Here is a 14,032-nt window from a genome sequence, read left to right as displayed (position 1 = left end):
TTTTTTTTTATTTTTTTTTTTTTTTTTTACGATCGCTCATCGATCGTTCACGAACTTTATTTGTATGATTTCATCACGACTCATTGCTTGGATTTCACACGTGTGGCATTCTTACTTATTAAAAGATTGAAAATAGTAATTTTTCTTTCTATTTAATCTCCGTATTTTGTGTTTTTCTTGTTAATTTCCTTGTAATTTGTTTGTTTCTTTGCTTTTGCTTGCTTTATTTCACATAAAACGTAGTATTAATAACATTCTTTTGGTTTCTTTCTTATTTTCGTACTCGTTCCTCTTCGCACGGATCAATTCAAGATATTATCATCATTATTTCAATAGTATTTTAATATCTAGTTTCAAAAAAATTGACACTTTAGATACTTAATCATAAAATTTCAAAAGTCAAAAACAAAGAGTTTAAAAAATTTAAAAATTCAGAAATTAAATGGTTTAGAATTTAGAAATTTTCAAATCCAAAAATTCAAAATATTTGAAAATCAAAAAAAACTAATTATTTTACCTTCCATCTTGCAAATTATTCCTTCGAGAAACGAATATCTTCCATTCATCCGTGCGAATAGTCGCGCGCACTAACACTTAGACACGATTGGGTGACGGTTATGTGGGTTTTGCTACCTGTGTGTCGGTGCATGGGGGTGGTGGTGATGGTGGTGATGATGAAATTCTGGCGCGTGTCGCTTTGCGTGCACCGGCTGTGAAACTGTCATCCTCTACGCCTTCCTACCCGCTCGAACCCTGGCAGGTGGATCGTCCTGCTTAATGCGCAACCCGGTCACCGGAGACGGAGTTGACGTGACGCCTATAAGGCGCAGCACACGAAGGTGTCGAGGTAACGTTTATCCATTCTTCTTTTTTATCTCTCTCTTTCTTTTTCAATTTTACTCTATGTTTGTTTCTTTCAAGATAATCAGGTCTTTTGATCATTTTTGACGATGCATTTTTTTCGTACACTCCGATTATTCGTTCCATCCTCTTTTCCGAAAAAATACTTCATTTGATTAGTTTTCCATCGAACAATAACAGAAGAAAAGACGTCATATAAACGTCATCCAAGGCTATCAAAGGATCACTGTTTTTAGATTTATTTAGAAACAAAGGAAAGTTACTAAAGAATATTACTAGTTACTAAAGAAATACAGGGGAAAGTTACTAAAGAAATATAAGGGAAAGTTACTAAAGAAACATAGGGGAAAGTTACTAAAGAATTATAGGAATTTTTTATTTGAAATAAAAATAATAATGAAATCAAAATATTCAATTATTTAATCCTTTTAACATAAGAAACAATTAAAATAAAAATTTCTTTAGAATAAAAATTGATTTCGATAACATCTGTAACTGTAAATACAAATGTGTATATAATATAGTATTATTTACAAATTGAATAAAATTTATTCCTATGGTAAAATATAGGATATGTATAGGATTGATTAGGTTATGTTTGGAAAAAAGTGGAGTCGATTTTATTTTGGAAAGAATTCATATGAATATTTGTGTTTATATATGCTTGAATCTTGAATCGATATCGATATTTGATTGTTTAGGAGAATGAATCAATTCAAAATCGTGATAATTCAATTAAATCAAATTTATTGATAAATTCTTTTTCATACGAGTTATCCTTTTATGGTTTTGGACATTATGGAGAAAGAGAGAAGATATAAATTTAATTTTTTATTAATCGATTTCAACTTTCACTGTTTTATCATTTCTTTTCCTTATATAGCCTTCTTCGATATACAATTTGTGTAGTCATTGTTGAACATTGAAATCTATTTATAATATATCTTTATGTATTTCTTTTCTTTACAGTGTATTTTTTTTGTGTATATATATATGTTATTAATTTCAGAATTAAAATAATGACTAATTTTAGTGTTCAACTACTTACTTGATTTATTTTATTTGTAATTTTTGTTTTTCAAAAGTCTATAAAATATAATCTTAAATCTAAATGGAAGGTAATTGATAATTTAAAAGAAAAAAGAATATGAAATATTTCTATCTTGATTAATCTCTAAAATTACTTGCCATCTAAAATTAAAATTTATTATTGCTTGTACGCATATTTATGTTATATATATTTCCATGTCCTAGATTTGCTTGAATTCATTTTGAAAAATATTTGTATTTAAAAATAAAAATAAATAAATAAATATAATGAATTCGAGCAATTCTTTAAAAAATTCCCATAGATCAACACTCATACAAACAAAATAGTTTATAATATAGTACGGTAAGTTCGTATTCTATGTAGTAGACGATTACACATTCCTTGTCTTGCATAATGTAAGTCCTTCAGAGTAGATCTCACGAATATTTTATATCTGATCGTTCTTTATCAATGCATCGAATCCGATTGGTTGTTCTTTATGTTTTACGCTTAATTGCCTGTCGAGTAAATTACCTGTGTGTCCCTGTCCCCCTTTCACGGGTGTGCACGGGAGATATAGAAAAAAAATCGCGAAGGGAGAGTGCCAGCATGTGGATTTCGCGTGAAATTTCGATTTCCTTATCGATGTTATATCACCACATGGATATCAGGTGTATAAAAAAAAAAACGCAATTATATATCACTATAATCTGGTCAATATTTTTTTCTCTTTCGTTTTGTTTGTTTAAATATAACACAATAATTTTTTATATTCCTGATATGAAATTATTGCATGTAACCAGTTTAAAATCAATTTTATTACAACAAATAGAGAAATCATAACAACGAGAAAAAGTAAAAAAATCTAAAATTGTAATATTGTAGATATTTAGTTAAAAATAATTAAGATATTCAAATGTAAAGTGATTTTTTGTAAAAACATTTTGATGTTTCGAAATTATTATACAAAAGTAAATAGTGTAGAACAAAAAAAGAATTTTCCTGAGGTTTTTCATTCAAAATTTATGAAAAACTATAGAGATAATGAAGATAATATTTTGAAGAAACAATCAATTTTCAATAAATTTCAATGGTACTGCATAAAATTCTTTACAAAGAAAAAATCTTATTTACATTTGAAAATCTTTATTTTAATCACAGAATTAAATTTCAACCAAATTATTTTAATTCAATTATATTAAATCACAAAATCACCAAATCTTCGTTATAATAGATCCATAGAGAAATAATCCACGAATATTAGAGCAAAAACTTTCAATTAACCATTAAATAATATTACGCGATTCCTATATACACTTTCACAGTTTATAAATTTTTCGATTTATTGGATTCGATTCGATTAGTCCTAGTCGAAACAAATACTATCCAAAATCAAATAACAAAATTTGTATAAAAATGAGAAATATCGAATCCATACTTTATATTTTAGAATGTTTATTGACAGATGAAAAAATATTCTTCACAGATGGTAATCCGGTAACCGGAATTGGTTATGGAGAATCACAAAACAACGGACCAGCTGTCCAAAATGGAACGACTAGCTCGAATTCCAGCGAGAAATCGAACGATACATCGCCAGCAGCAAAAGTTCCGGCACGTACACGCGTGCCACCTGGTGGATATTCATCTGGACTGTGGTAAAAATCTGTGGCCTCTTGGACAACCGCTAATCGGCATTTTCCTTTCGATTGGCGTCGTAAACCCTTCCAGTATTGGTAAATTTGAAGAAAATCGGATCTTCATTAATATCACTTCAAGAATATTGCTGTGAATTGGTTGATCCCTTGTTTCGATAAAGAAAAGGAAGGAAAACTGATTGTACGAATTCTTTCGAATGATGAATTGTATTCTTTTGATTTATATTATTCATATGCGACGATAGATGGATATGTCATGTTGATTTTTGTAGTTAGATTCGTTTCAATATTAATTATGGTTCGTGATTTATATTGTTCGTTCGAAATACGAATGAGTTTTTATATTACGTAGATTGAAAAGAAGTGGAAATTTAAAGATTATATGATATAAATACGAATTATTCAGGTTTGTATTGTATTCTAAATTTATATTCCAAAAATCGTATCTTATTTGGATTTATTCATAAGTTAACTTACATTCGTTATTTTCACTTTTTTATATTTGACTATTTTTCGTTTTATGTTCTAGATTTTTCTCTCTGAAATCATTGACGTTAGTTAACAATGTTCGTCTTTTATTTATTTATTTTTCTTTCGCGTTTTTTTTATTGATCTTTCTGTTCAATTGAAAGAAATCGATTTTTACGATGACTAAATAATATTCTTTCGTTAAGTTAGACATTTCACTGGAAGGGTTAATGCAAGAAGACAGAGAAAGTAAACTGAAAAGAGCAAACTGTCATCTTTGTGACAATTCTTAGGTCCTAATTGCCGAAGTGAGTAGAATAGTTGTTCGGTTTTCACTATAAAAAAAAGAAAAAAAAGGAGAAAAATAAAAATAAATACGTCATTCCTTTTCTCTTCTAAAAATCCCCATTTTCACGATTTTTTTGTAAGCGCATAATTTTATTCAGGGGAAAGTAAAAATTGTCCATGTTTTTTGAATCATGAAAGTTAAAAAAAAAATTTTGAAGAAGGATGTAAAATAGTTTTTCTCGAATATACTTTGTTTTCGAGAGAATTTTTGCCTCTCTACCCCTTTCCAATGTCCGGCTGTTCTTCTTTTGAACTGCACTTTCTATAATATTCCAGAGATCGTGTTATTCTAAGGTATCGATATTCTTTGAACCGTTAATCCTATATTGATAAGAGAATAACGAGAACAGAGAGTAAGAAAGAAAGAGAAAAAGAGAGTGAAAGAGGAAAAAAGTATGGAATATATTATAAAAGGAGAGAGAAAGACACAAAAGACGAATAAAAATGATTTTTTTCTTTCTTTTTTTTCACGATGGAGTTTTTCGAAATATAAAAATTGTGAAGGATGTAGAAAGGGAAAGAAAAAATAGATCGATTGAAAAATGAATCCTGCCAAATTTTGAAAGATAAAAATTTAGAAGTGAGCGCCATGAAAATCATGTTTTTTTTAAATTGATAGACTGTTGTCGATTGATTTTTTCTTCGGATAAATAAATCAAATCGTAACTTGTTTGATGATGAATAGCGAAAAATTAAGAGAAAAAAAAGGTACGAACGTCCAGAATGAAATAGAGAGATAGATCGTGATTAACTTGAATATAATAAGGAATAATTATAAAATTAGAAAACGTTCGATAAAACCTCGGAATTGTATATTAGAAGTAGGCATGTGTTATTATACGAAAGAAGAAAAAAAAAATAACAACCACAATAATAATAATAATAATAATATTAATAATAATAATAATATTAATAATGATAATAAAAATACATCATATATAACCCATTAAAAAAAATATGGTCAAGTGCTTTCTTAATTTTTGTGCCTTTTTAATAATCGTATCTAGTTTTTTCTTCTGCATGAACGCCATTTGTATAATTTTATAGAGAGCACAGTTCCTTTTTCTCTGTTGATTGTTTTAAGTTTTTTCATTCATTCAATTAAAAAAAAAAAAAAAAAAAAAGAAAAAAAAACAGAAAAATGACTTTCAGGCATCGAAGCGTAATAATCATGAAAATAATATTAGTAGCAAATTTACTATTTACACAAATAATCATCCTTAATCGATTTATCAATATACATAAAGGATTAGGTTTAATTCTATTTATCGCTGTAATACTTACTCTTTTTGAAACAAAGATTCAACATAATTCTATCAGATGAAATAATTAATAATCATTCATTTTTTATAGTTGTTCGCTATTTGCTTCTTTGTTATTTCACAATAATGTAAGGAATTGTATTTATTATTTCATAATAAGATTCGTGCACACGATTTCTCTTACACTCGAAATAAAAAAAAAGAAAAAGAGAAGAAATAATATTTCTTCATCATTTTGGTGTGAGTAAAAAATTATATTGTTTGTATTGCATCATATTCTCGTCTCATAAGTAGCTCTTTTGTACTCTGGCATTAATTAATAAAATTTTGTAAGCAACAATTGTTTTCTTTTTTTATTCATTATTGTCCCATTCATGTCATAAAAGTAATACTAAGTTTGCATTTATAGAATCTTTTATTATTAAAATATATGATAATATCAAATAAAAAAAAATGGTAAGCTATAACAAACCATAATAAATATACATTATGAATACTATATAAAAAATATAATACTGTAGGGTAACTGAAGTTAATTAAACATGCTGATAAATATTTAATATCTACTCATTTTTCACAGTTTTTCACATTGCAGCAATTAGATCCCTTATAGTTGAACCATTCGCTTTACACAAAGTAGTAAAGAAATGTTTTTGATTTGTTTCTTTTTCGAGTTTCTTTGAAATCTCATGTGCTCTACTTGTAATTACAGCTGGAACACCACCTAATCGGGCAGCGTTGAAACCATATGATTTCGGACAAGCTCCTTCGCCGAGTTTGTATAAAAATGTTACTGTTTCTTGGGATACTTTATCTTGTTCCTCATTTTCTACCATGCATGCCTACAAAAAATAAGATAAATATTTATAAAACTAAAAAATGGAGTAAAAAAATTTTTAGAATTAAAACAATACTTCAAAGAAGTTAAAAAAGAAACAAAAGACAATCAAAAAGAAAAATGTATAAGAATTTTTTTTATATACCATATGAGCTAATGTAATTTTCTTATTATTTTTATAATCTTCTACCAAAGAATGATAATGCGTCGAAAATAAAGTACGACAGTTTAATTTTGTAAGTGCATTTACAACTGCAGCAGCAATTGCCGTACCATCATACGTCGATGTACCACGTCCTATTAATATTAAATTAAATTATTTTTTAATTAATATATAATTAATAATTTCATAATAACTTTAATTAAATTTATACCTAATTCATCGAGTAATACGAGAGAATATGGTGTAGCATGCTGTAATATTGCAGAAGTTTCGCTTAATTCTACTAAGAATGTACTCTGACCAGCCAAAATATCGTCATTTGCTCCCAATCTCGTGAAAATACGATCTACTAATGTTAAACGACAGGAACTTGCAGGAACATAACTTCCCTATAAAATATAATAATCAGTTTTTTGTAGTTTAAAATATTATATGTTATTAAAACATACAATTTGTGCCATTATAGTGAGAAGGGCAACCTGACGCATCAATGTTGATTTACCACCCATATTTGGTCCAGTGAGAATCATGAAAGAAGCGAAATTTTCAGTTGCTAATAAAGTATCATTTGGTATAAATGTATCTGAAATAATACATGGATGTCGTCCGTCTCGAATATCAATAAATATCTATAAAAGAAAATATTTTTTAACAATTTCTAATATTTTATAATAATTAAATTAGTGAAATATGTTAAATTTACCTTTTCATTTGTACCATCATTAATTTCCGGTACACACATATCACCACTGAGAGCGTATTCTGTTAAAGAAATAAGAACATCTAAAACAGACAATTTATAAACTGCCATATTCCACATATCATATTTTTCGCTAAATTGTGCAAATATTCTTCTATTTAAATCCTTCAATACTTTATCTCTATGCTCTTCGGCATTTATTTGTCGACTTAAAAGTTCCTGAAAAAAATATTTTAATCATTTTATTTTATTTGAAAATGTTATATCATTTTTAAAAAAAGTTAAACCTTTGATTCTGCAGTATAATAACGTTTGTATCCTTTTCTTTGTGATTGCAGTTCAAATCCAGCACCAACTTTTTTTGTTTGAGAATCTGGAATCTCGATCTGATAACGTTTTTTATCCGAACCATGAAACGTGATTTTTACCCCAAAGTGTTTTTTTTGCTTTTCAAGATATTGTTCTGAATCTTTTTTTATTTCCTCAAGTTCCATTAAAACAGAATCATATTCGGAATCGACTCCTTTCTTTGGAACAATACAACCTACTTTTTTGGCTTCTTCATGGTCGAATGCAGTCTAAAACATATATTGCATGCTTGTATTTCAATTAATGGTTAATAATATATAGAAAATATTAATTACCTTAAAATAATCTAAAGATTCTCTTAATGAAGGAAATTCACCACCTGGTTCCACTTTAGTACATTTGCTTATTAAGGTGCTACAGAAATCTAAAAAATAAATAATATGTATAACGATTCTAATTATTACATATAACATAATATAATTACCTTCAAATAAAGCAATTACTTTTAAGACATCTTCAAAACCATTCAAAGTAGTAATAAAATCTATAATTCTTTTCTTTGAATACGTTTGCCCCTCAAACATGATAGCTCTGCCATCAGGATGATTATTTTGTTTTGCCGGATTTCCTTGAGCATGAATCCTAATATTATAAAATTGTGTACATAAAATATTCACTTATAAATGCAAATATTTTTAATGATCTTTAATTGTTATAATATAATTGTTATAATATAATATAACTCACTTGCTCAATAATCTTTCAAGATCAGGAAGCCCTGCTAATATACTACGAGTAGTTTGTACTACTTCTGAATGATCCATTAATTCTTGTATAGCTTCTTGACGTTCAATTATAACATTTTTTCGGCAAGATGGTCTACAAATCCATTCTCGTAACAATCTACGATTAAATATTTTATTAGATTTTAAAATATTTATATATTTATTTTAAATATACCTTTTTCCAAATGCGGTACAACAACGATCTAGCGTTTTTATAAGAGAACCTTCCCCGAAAATTCTCAAATTATTAATCGTGATAGCATCTAAAACCTAATAATGATAATATTAATAAATTAATGTCATATATAATTAAATGAAATTCATAATTACCATATTATTTGCAAATTTGGAAGTTTCAAATGTTTTATTTGAAAAATCTGGAGGAACATATGTTTTAAAACGTCCCTGCGCCAATAATTGTTGTTCAAGCAGATATTCTTTAAGTAAATATGCACATCCACCTAAAGCATGTACTGCTAATTCTTTATCTTCAGCAGGAGTTAAACCTAAACTATCATCTAAAAAAATAAAAATGTCAGAAAAACTTTAATTAATTACTTTTATTAAAAAATTATATTAAAAATATTTACTTTTATTAAGATATGATTGTAAGCCTGTAGGCCATTGAAATTCAGAATCTGATTTTTTAAAATAATCTCCTTCATGAAGATTCTGTAAATTAAAAAAGACTTTTTAAATAAGATTTTAAATAAAATTTTTTAGATATTGCACATAAATATGCTAAACTTACTTTTAATGTAGTCGAAGATGACCAAAATTGAGATTCGCGTAAAAGTGATTCTTTAATACATGCTGCTAAATTATTGTTAAAAATTTGTAATGTTCTTTGAGACAAATTACCACGTTCATAAACAACCTAAAGAATAATAATAAATAAAAATAAATAAATATTTAATAAATTATAAAATATTAATTTAAATAATAGATTTATTTATTTGATTATGAAAACAAATACTTACATGAACTGGAGGATAATGAGCGAGTAAAGTTAATAATCTAGAATTACATCGATCATCTTCAAATTGACCAAGATAAAAATCTCCTATTGTAGTATCTAAGAAACAGACTCCATAATGAGATATGTTAGAACCAGATGGGCATTTTTCAATCACTGATAATAAATAATTAGAATTCGGTGTAGATGGTTCTATATCTTGTGGAGTGTACACCCTTGTACCTTTAGAAGTTATTTGGCAAATTTCTCTTTTAACTACTTTATCAAATTTTGTTGGTCTAATCACTAAAAACAATATGTATAATTAAATTAAGATTAATAATTATAAATTATATACAATATATTTTATGATATCATACTATTGCTAACACGTTGTGCCATCATATCTGGATTTTCCGTTTGTTCTACTCTCGCCACTTTGTATCCTCTTTCTATGAGACTCGCCGAGAAACGGCCATATCCAATTTCAGGAAATCCCGAATGTGCAAATTCTCCCTAAAAAATTATAAATAATTAATTTTTTTAAAACTTAAAACTCTCTAAAATAATAAAAAACATACTCTCATATAGGTAAGATGAAGTTCATTAACGCCTATTACAGCATCCATATGATATAATTCATAAAATTTTCCTAGCTTAAAGAAAAGAACACAATCAAAATGTTTACTTTTCAATTCCCACCACTGTCTCATAGCCTGAAAAAAATCATGATATAAAAAATGTTAAATAAAATGAAAAAATAATAAAATAATAAAAAATAATTAAATAATAATAAAATGAAGAATATTTAATTTCATATCTTACTGGAGTTTGTTGATTTAAAAAATCCAAAGGAACATATAGAGTTTTAGGATCATAATCTGAATCTTTTGGCGATTTTTTATTAATATCTCGTATTTTATTTGGTTGAAGAAAATCATACTTTAAATGTGGCCAAGAATCTATAACATTATTTGAACCTTGGGATTGATTTTGTTGTTGAAGTTTTGATTCTTTTTTATCCTAATTAAAATTTAATAGATTTATTAGATAATGAATATTTAATAATAATAAAATAAAATAATTTATAATTGTTAACTTACTTCTTTGAAATTTTTCTTTGCACCTTTTTGTTGTTTTCTTCCAATAGAATTAATAAGTTTCCGTTTTTTCTAAAATACAATTAATATTCAGCTATATGAAATTTAAAAAAATATTTTATCTTTCTATAATTAATTCTTTACCTCTGGAGTTTCTTCTTCACTCGCAGTTGGTGGTTCACTTTCACTAACTCCTTCAGATCCTGAATCTGATTCTTCTGATTCATCATCTAGGTCTAAAATATAATAATAATAATTTATTATTATTATTATTATAAAAAAAATAAAATATGTTCTAACCAAACACAAACCAGGTTTAAATTCATCTCCAGAATCTTCTCCAGATTCTTCATCAGGAATAATTAGTCTTCGTTTTTTTGTTTGAATTGGTTCACTTTCTTCCTTTTCTTCTTCTTCATCATCTTTGTATATTCTTTTTCTATCTTCAAGATTTTTATTTTCTTTCCCTTTACTTGGAGTTTTAACTACATATAATATGAAAAATTACATTACTTATATAACAAAATAAAATAACAAATATTTAATATAACATTTACTGTATTGAAATAAATATAAAATTTTAATCAATATTATTATTTATTTATATAAATTTTTCCGAAACTTTATAAAATCTAATTTTCTATAAAAACTTCTATTTTAATTTCATAATATAAAAATACATGCGGCCCAAAATATGTATTTTATCGCATGTTATATTATTATATTAAATAAATTATTTATACATAAATTGTTCTCATAATATACCTTTGTTCAATTGTCCCCTTGCTCTTTTCGGTGTTGTAGGTTTTTCATCGGATATCTGTTTATTATTTGATTGTTTAGGTGTTTTAGGAGTTTTAGGCGATGTAAAATAATTATATAATGTATTCACTTTCGACATATTGTTATAATACTTATATATTGCAAATTCTTTATTTTACTTTCTCAAATTACGTGCCGTTTACGCAAATACAGATCAAAATCCCGGCAAAATTTTAGCTTTCCTAAACTCATTAAATTATTAGTCTATGTTCTTAAATATTAAAATTATTCAAATTTTTGTTTTAAAAATATTTTAAGTAAAACATATGCATTTTTTAAATAATTTATTTAAAAGATGCATAGATATATCTATTGAAAAATAATATAGTATTTCAATATTAGATTTGAATTTATTTAAATTAAAGTTTATTTCTTTATAGAAATTTTTATCTATCACTTAATTTCTTATTGGTAACTCTGCCTTAAGAAAACAATAATGGCGTATTCAGTGAATATTTCTGTAGAAGCACCGATCGAGAATCAAATTCAGGAAATCACTTATGATGGTCAAGAAATTTATCAAGCGTATGTAGTTTATTCTTTTAATGTTTAATAAAATAAAATAAAAAGTTAATTATGAATGTATACAAAGTAACAAATAAAATTATTATATGTTCCTAACCTCTAAATTAAAAAAATATTTTATTTATATTTTAAAATATAACGTTATATAAATTAAAGTAATTAATCATAATAATTTATAATTTTTTAGACCTCTTACATTGTCCGAAAACTTGGCAAAAATCGCGCAAAAAATCGATTTCAGTAAAACTAATGGTGAAGATGTTAAAAAGGAATTAGAAAGTGGAGAAAAAAGTGAAGAAGATACAAAAGACTCTGCTTCTTTTCAGTCATCTTTATGGCCATGGGACAGTGTTAGAAATAAATTAAGGTTGCATATTATTAAATATTTTTTAAATATAGTTTTATTAAAGTAAAAAATTCTTATTTATATTTATATTTATATTTATATTTATATTTATATTTACAGGAATGCATTGACAGAAGTATGTGTGCTAGCAGATGTTCTTGCAATAGCAAAAGAGAAACATTATATGGTTCTTGATCCAGTACCACAAGAACCAACAGAAGTAAAGCCTATGATACAAGTATATGCTAGGAAAAAAGCATTAGCTGGAGCTGCATCTGTCATTATGATGGGTGCTGATAGATTAAAAAATTGTCAAAATGAATTAGCTAGAAATAGATCAACTCCAGATTTTCACATTGAATTATTAAGATTAAGACAAAATTGGCGTTTGAAAAAAGTTTCTAATTCAATCATTGGTGATCTTAGTTATAGAACAGGTTTATAATTATTTTTTATATAATTAAATAAATATTTAAAATTACATAATTTAACATTAATATTATAAAACATTACAGCTGGATCTAAATTCCCTCAGACAGGTATGTTTGAAGTTACAAAAGCAGAAGAAGAAGAAAAGAATAGTACAAGCCCTCCTGCATCTCCAAATGCTAGTAATAATACATCTGGCCAGGCTCATCCTCCAAATTCCAAAGCATCTGCATTGAGAGTTACTATTCCAAGTGAATTACAGGGTGTTGCTTATATAGAAGTATTATGTCAAAAAGGTAAAAGTGTATAAATATATATTTATGTTGGAAATCTTATTTTTAAAAGTTTTTATTTAATATATAATTTTTGTTTAATTTTTTTTGTAGATCAAGAGGATTTATGTAGTGCAAATATTAGTTTACTTAATAACAGTGCACATAGTTCTAATGCAGATATGCACTGGCAACAAAAATTGGAAGCTGCACAAAATGTTCTTTTTTGTAAAGAATTGTTCAGTCAATTAGCAAGAGAAGCTGTACATTTACGCGCGCCTATACCTCATATGGTTGTTGGCAATCAAATCATGGCAACAGTAATTTCTTTCTTGTTATTAACTGTTATATATACTTATTTATCATGCATTGTATATAAATATTTATAATTTAGGTGCTGCCTGGAATTCAGTTAATTATAGGACTTTGTCATAGTACGGGAAACGATAAAAAACCAACTGCTCCTCCTCCTCATAAAAGCGAACATGATCACGTGTTAGAGCATTCTTTGCATCAACTTTTACGTGAAGTTCATCACAAAAATACTCATCATCCATTTCCACATCCCTCTTCTGGACCTCTTGGGCCCAGTAAAAGAAGATGTTTAGCTGGTCCAACAGCTGCCGATCGATACGAACTTTTAGAAATGACAAAAAGTCAAACTCTCTTAGAACAAATTATCCAACAGGCTCAACATTATTTTATGCGATTGCGTACAGAATATGTATTAGATACAATAGCAAAAGAAGTAAAAGATCCTTTGATTGTATCTCATTGGAATGCATTAAATTCTCCTACACAATCTTGTGTAAAGATTAATATTTTAACACATGGATATGACACTGTATATCGAACATCACTTGTTGTTCATATAGGAGAAAAATCTCTCAAATGTGTGTGCCGAGATGGTAGAGTAATGCATATGAGTTATGAACCTCAAGAATTACGTGATTTGATATTTTGTCAGGTAATATATATATATATTTTATATTTTTATCTTTATTGAATATATTCATAATTATTTGTTATATCATTACAGATCTATCAGCATCAAATAACAGCAGTACAAGCATTAGCAAAATGTATGGGTTGGCAATTTTTAGCTAATAGTTCACACCTTGGTCTAGGTGCAGTTGAACCTCTAGGAAATGCTAGTAGTTG

At 26.9% G+C, this 14,032-nt stretch overlaps 3 protein-coding genes across 3 annotated transcripts in view; 2 read left to right on the top strand and 1 right to left on the bottom strand.

Annotated features, from left to right (window-relative positions):
• Nucleotides 1–5,202, top strand: part of LOC102671663 (microtubule-associated protein Jupiter) — a 27,269-nt gene extending 22,067 nt beyond the window's left edge. The window contains exons 4-5 of the mRNA XM_006615965.2: nucleotides 761–847; nucleotides 3,378–5,202. Of these exons, the coding sequence (XP_006616028.1) occupies nucleotides 761–847; nucleotides 3,378–3,553 (263 nt within the window). The 3' untranslated portion in view covers nucleotides 3,554–5,202. The remainder of the gene's footprint in view (nucleotides 1–760; nucleotides 848–3,377) is intronic.
• A 180-nt stretch (nucleotides 5,203–5,382) lies between these two features.
• LOC102672154 (probable DNA mismatch repair protein Msh6) lies at nucleotides 5,383–11,378 on the bottom strand. The gene is made up of 21 exons (XM_006615970.2): nucleotides 11,243–11,378; nucleotides 10,789–10,962; nucleotides 10,622–10,713; nucleotides 10,481–10,549; nucleotides 10,203–10,400; nucleotides 9,959–10,093; nucleotides 9,758–9,893; nucleotides 9,403–9,683; nucleotides 9,174–9,299; nucleotides 9,013–9,094; nucleotides 8,753–8,940; nucleotides 8,598–8,692; nucleotides 8,385–8,540; nucleotides 8,122–8,279; nucleotides 7,973–8,061; nucleotides 7,616–7,906; nucleotides 7,332–7,547; nucleotides 7,078–7,257; nucleotides 6,840–7,017; nucleotides 6,611–6,762; nucleotides 5,383–6,469 (listed from the first exon to the last, which is right to left on the bottom strand). Exons 1-21 carry the CDS (start codon nucleotides 11,376–11,378, stop codon nucleotides 6,212–6,214), a joined length of 3,390 nt encoding a protein of 1,129 aa, XP_006616033.1. The 3' UTR covers nucleotides 5,383–6,211.
• A 309-nt stretch (nucleotides 11,379–11,687) lies between these two features.
• Nucleotides 11,688–14,032, top strand: part of LOC102670895 (mediator of RNA polymerase II transcription subunit 17) — a 2,853-nt gene continuing 508 nt past the window's right edge. The window contains exons 1-7 of the mRNA XM_006615959.2: nucleotides 11,688–11,824; nucleotides 12,012–12,191; nucleotides 12,291–12,607; nucleotides 12,686–12,895; nucleotides 12,986–13,191; nucleotides 13,266–13,838; nucleotides 13,911–14,032. Of these exons, the coding sequence (XP_006616022.1) occupies nucleotides 11,736–11,824; nucleotides 12,012–12,191; nucleotides 12,291–12,607; nucleotides 12,686–12,895; nucleotides 12,986–13,191; nucleotides 13,266–13,838; nucleotides 13,911–14,032 (1,697 nt within the window). The 5' untranslated portion in view covers nucleotides 11,688–11,735. The remainder of the gene's footprint in view (nucleotides 11,825–12,011; nucleotides 12,192–12,290; nucleotides 12,608–12,685; nucleotides 12,896–12,985; nucleotides 13,192–13,265; nucleotides 13,839–13,910) is intronic.

This window comes from Apis dorsata, unplaced genomic scaffold (assembly GCF_000469605.1).
Source record: "Apis dorsata unplaced genomic scaffold, Apis dorsata 1.3 scaffold_247, whole genome shotgun sequence".
In the NCBI taxonomy this organism is placed as follows: Eukaryota; Metazoa; Arthropoda; class Insecta; order Hymenoptera; family Apidae; genus Apis; species Apis dorsata.
The sequence above is the reverse complement of the archived record's forward strand: the minus strand, read 5'-3'. Positions and strand labels throughout refer to the sequence as shown.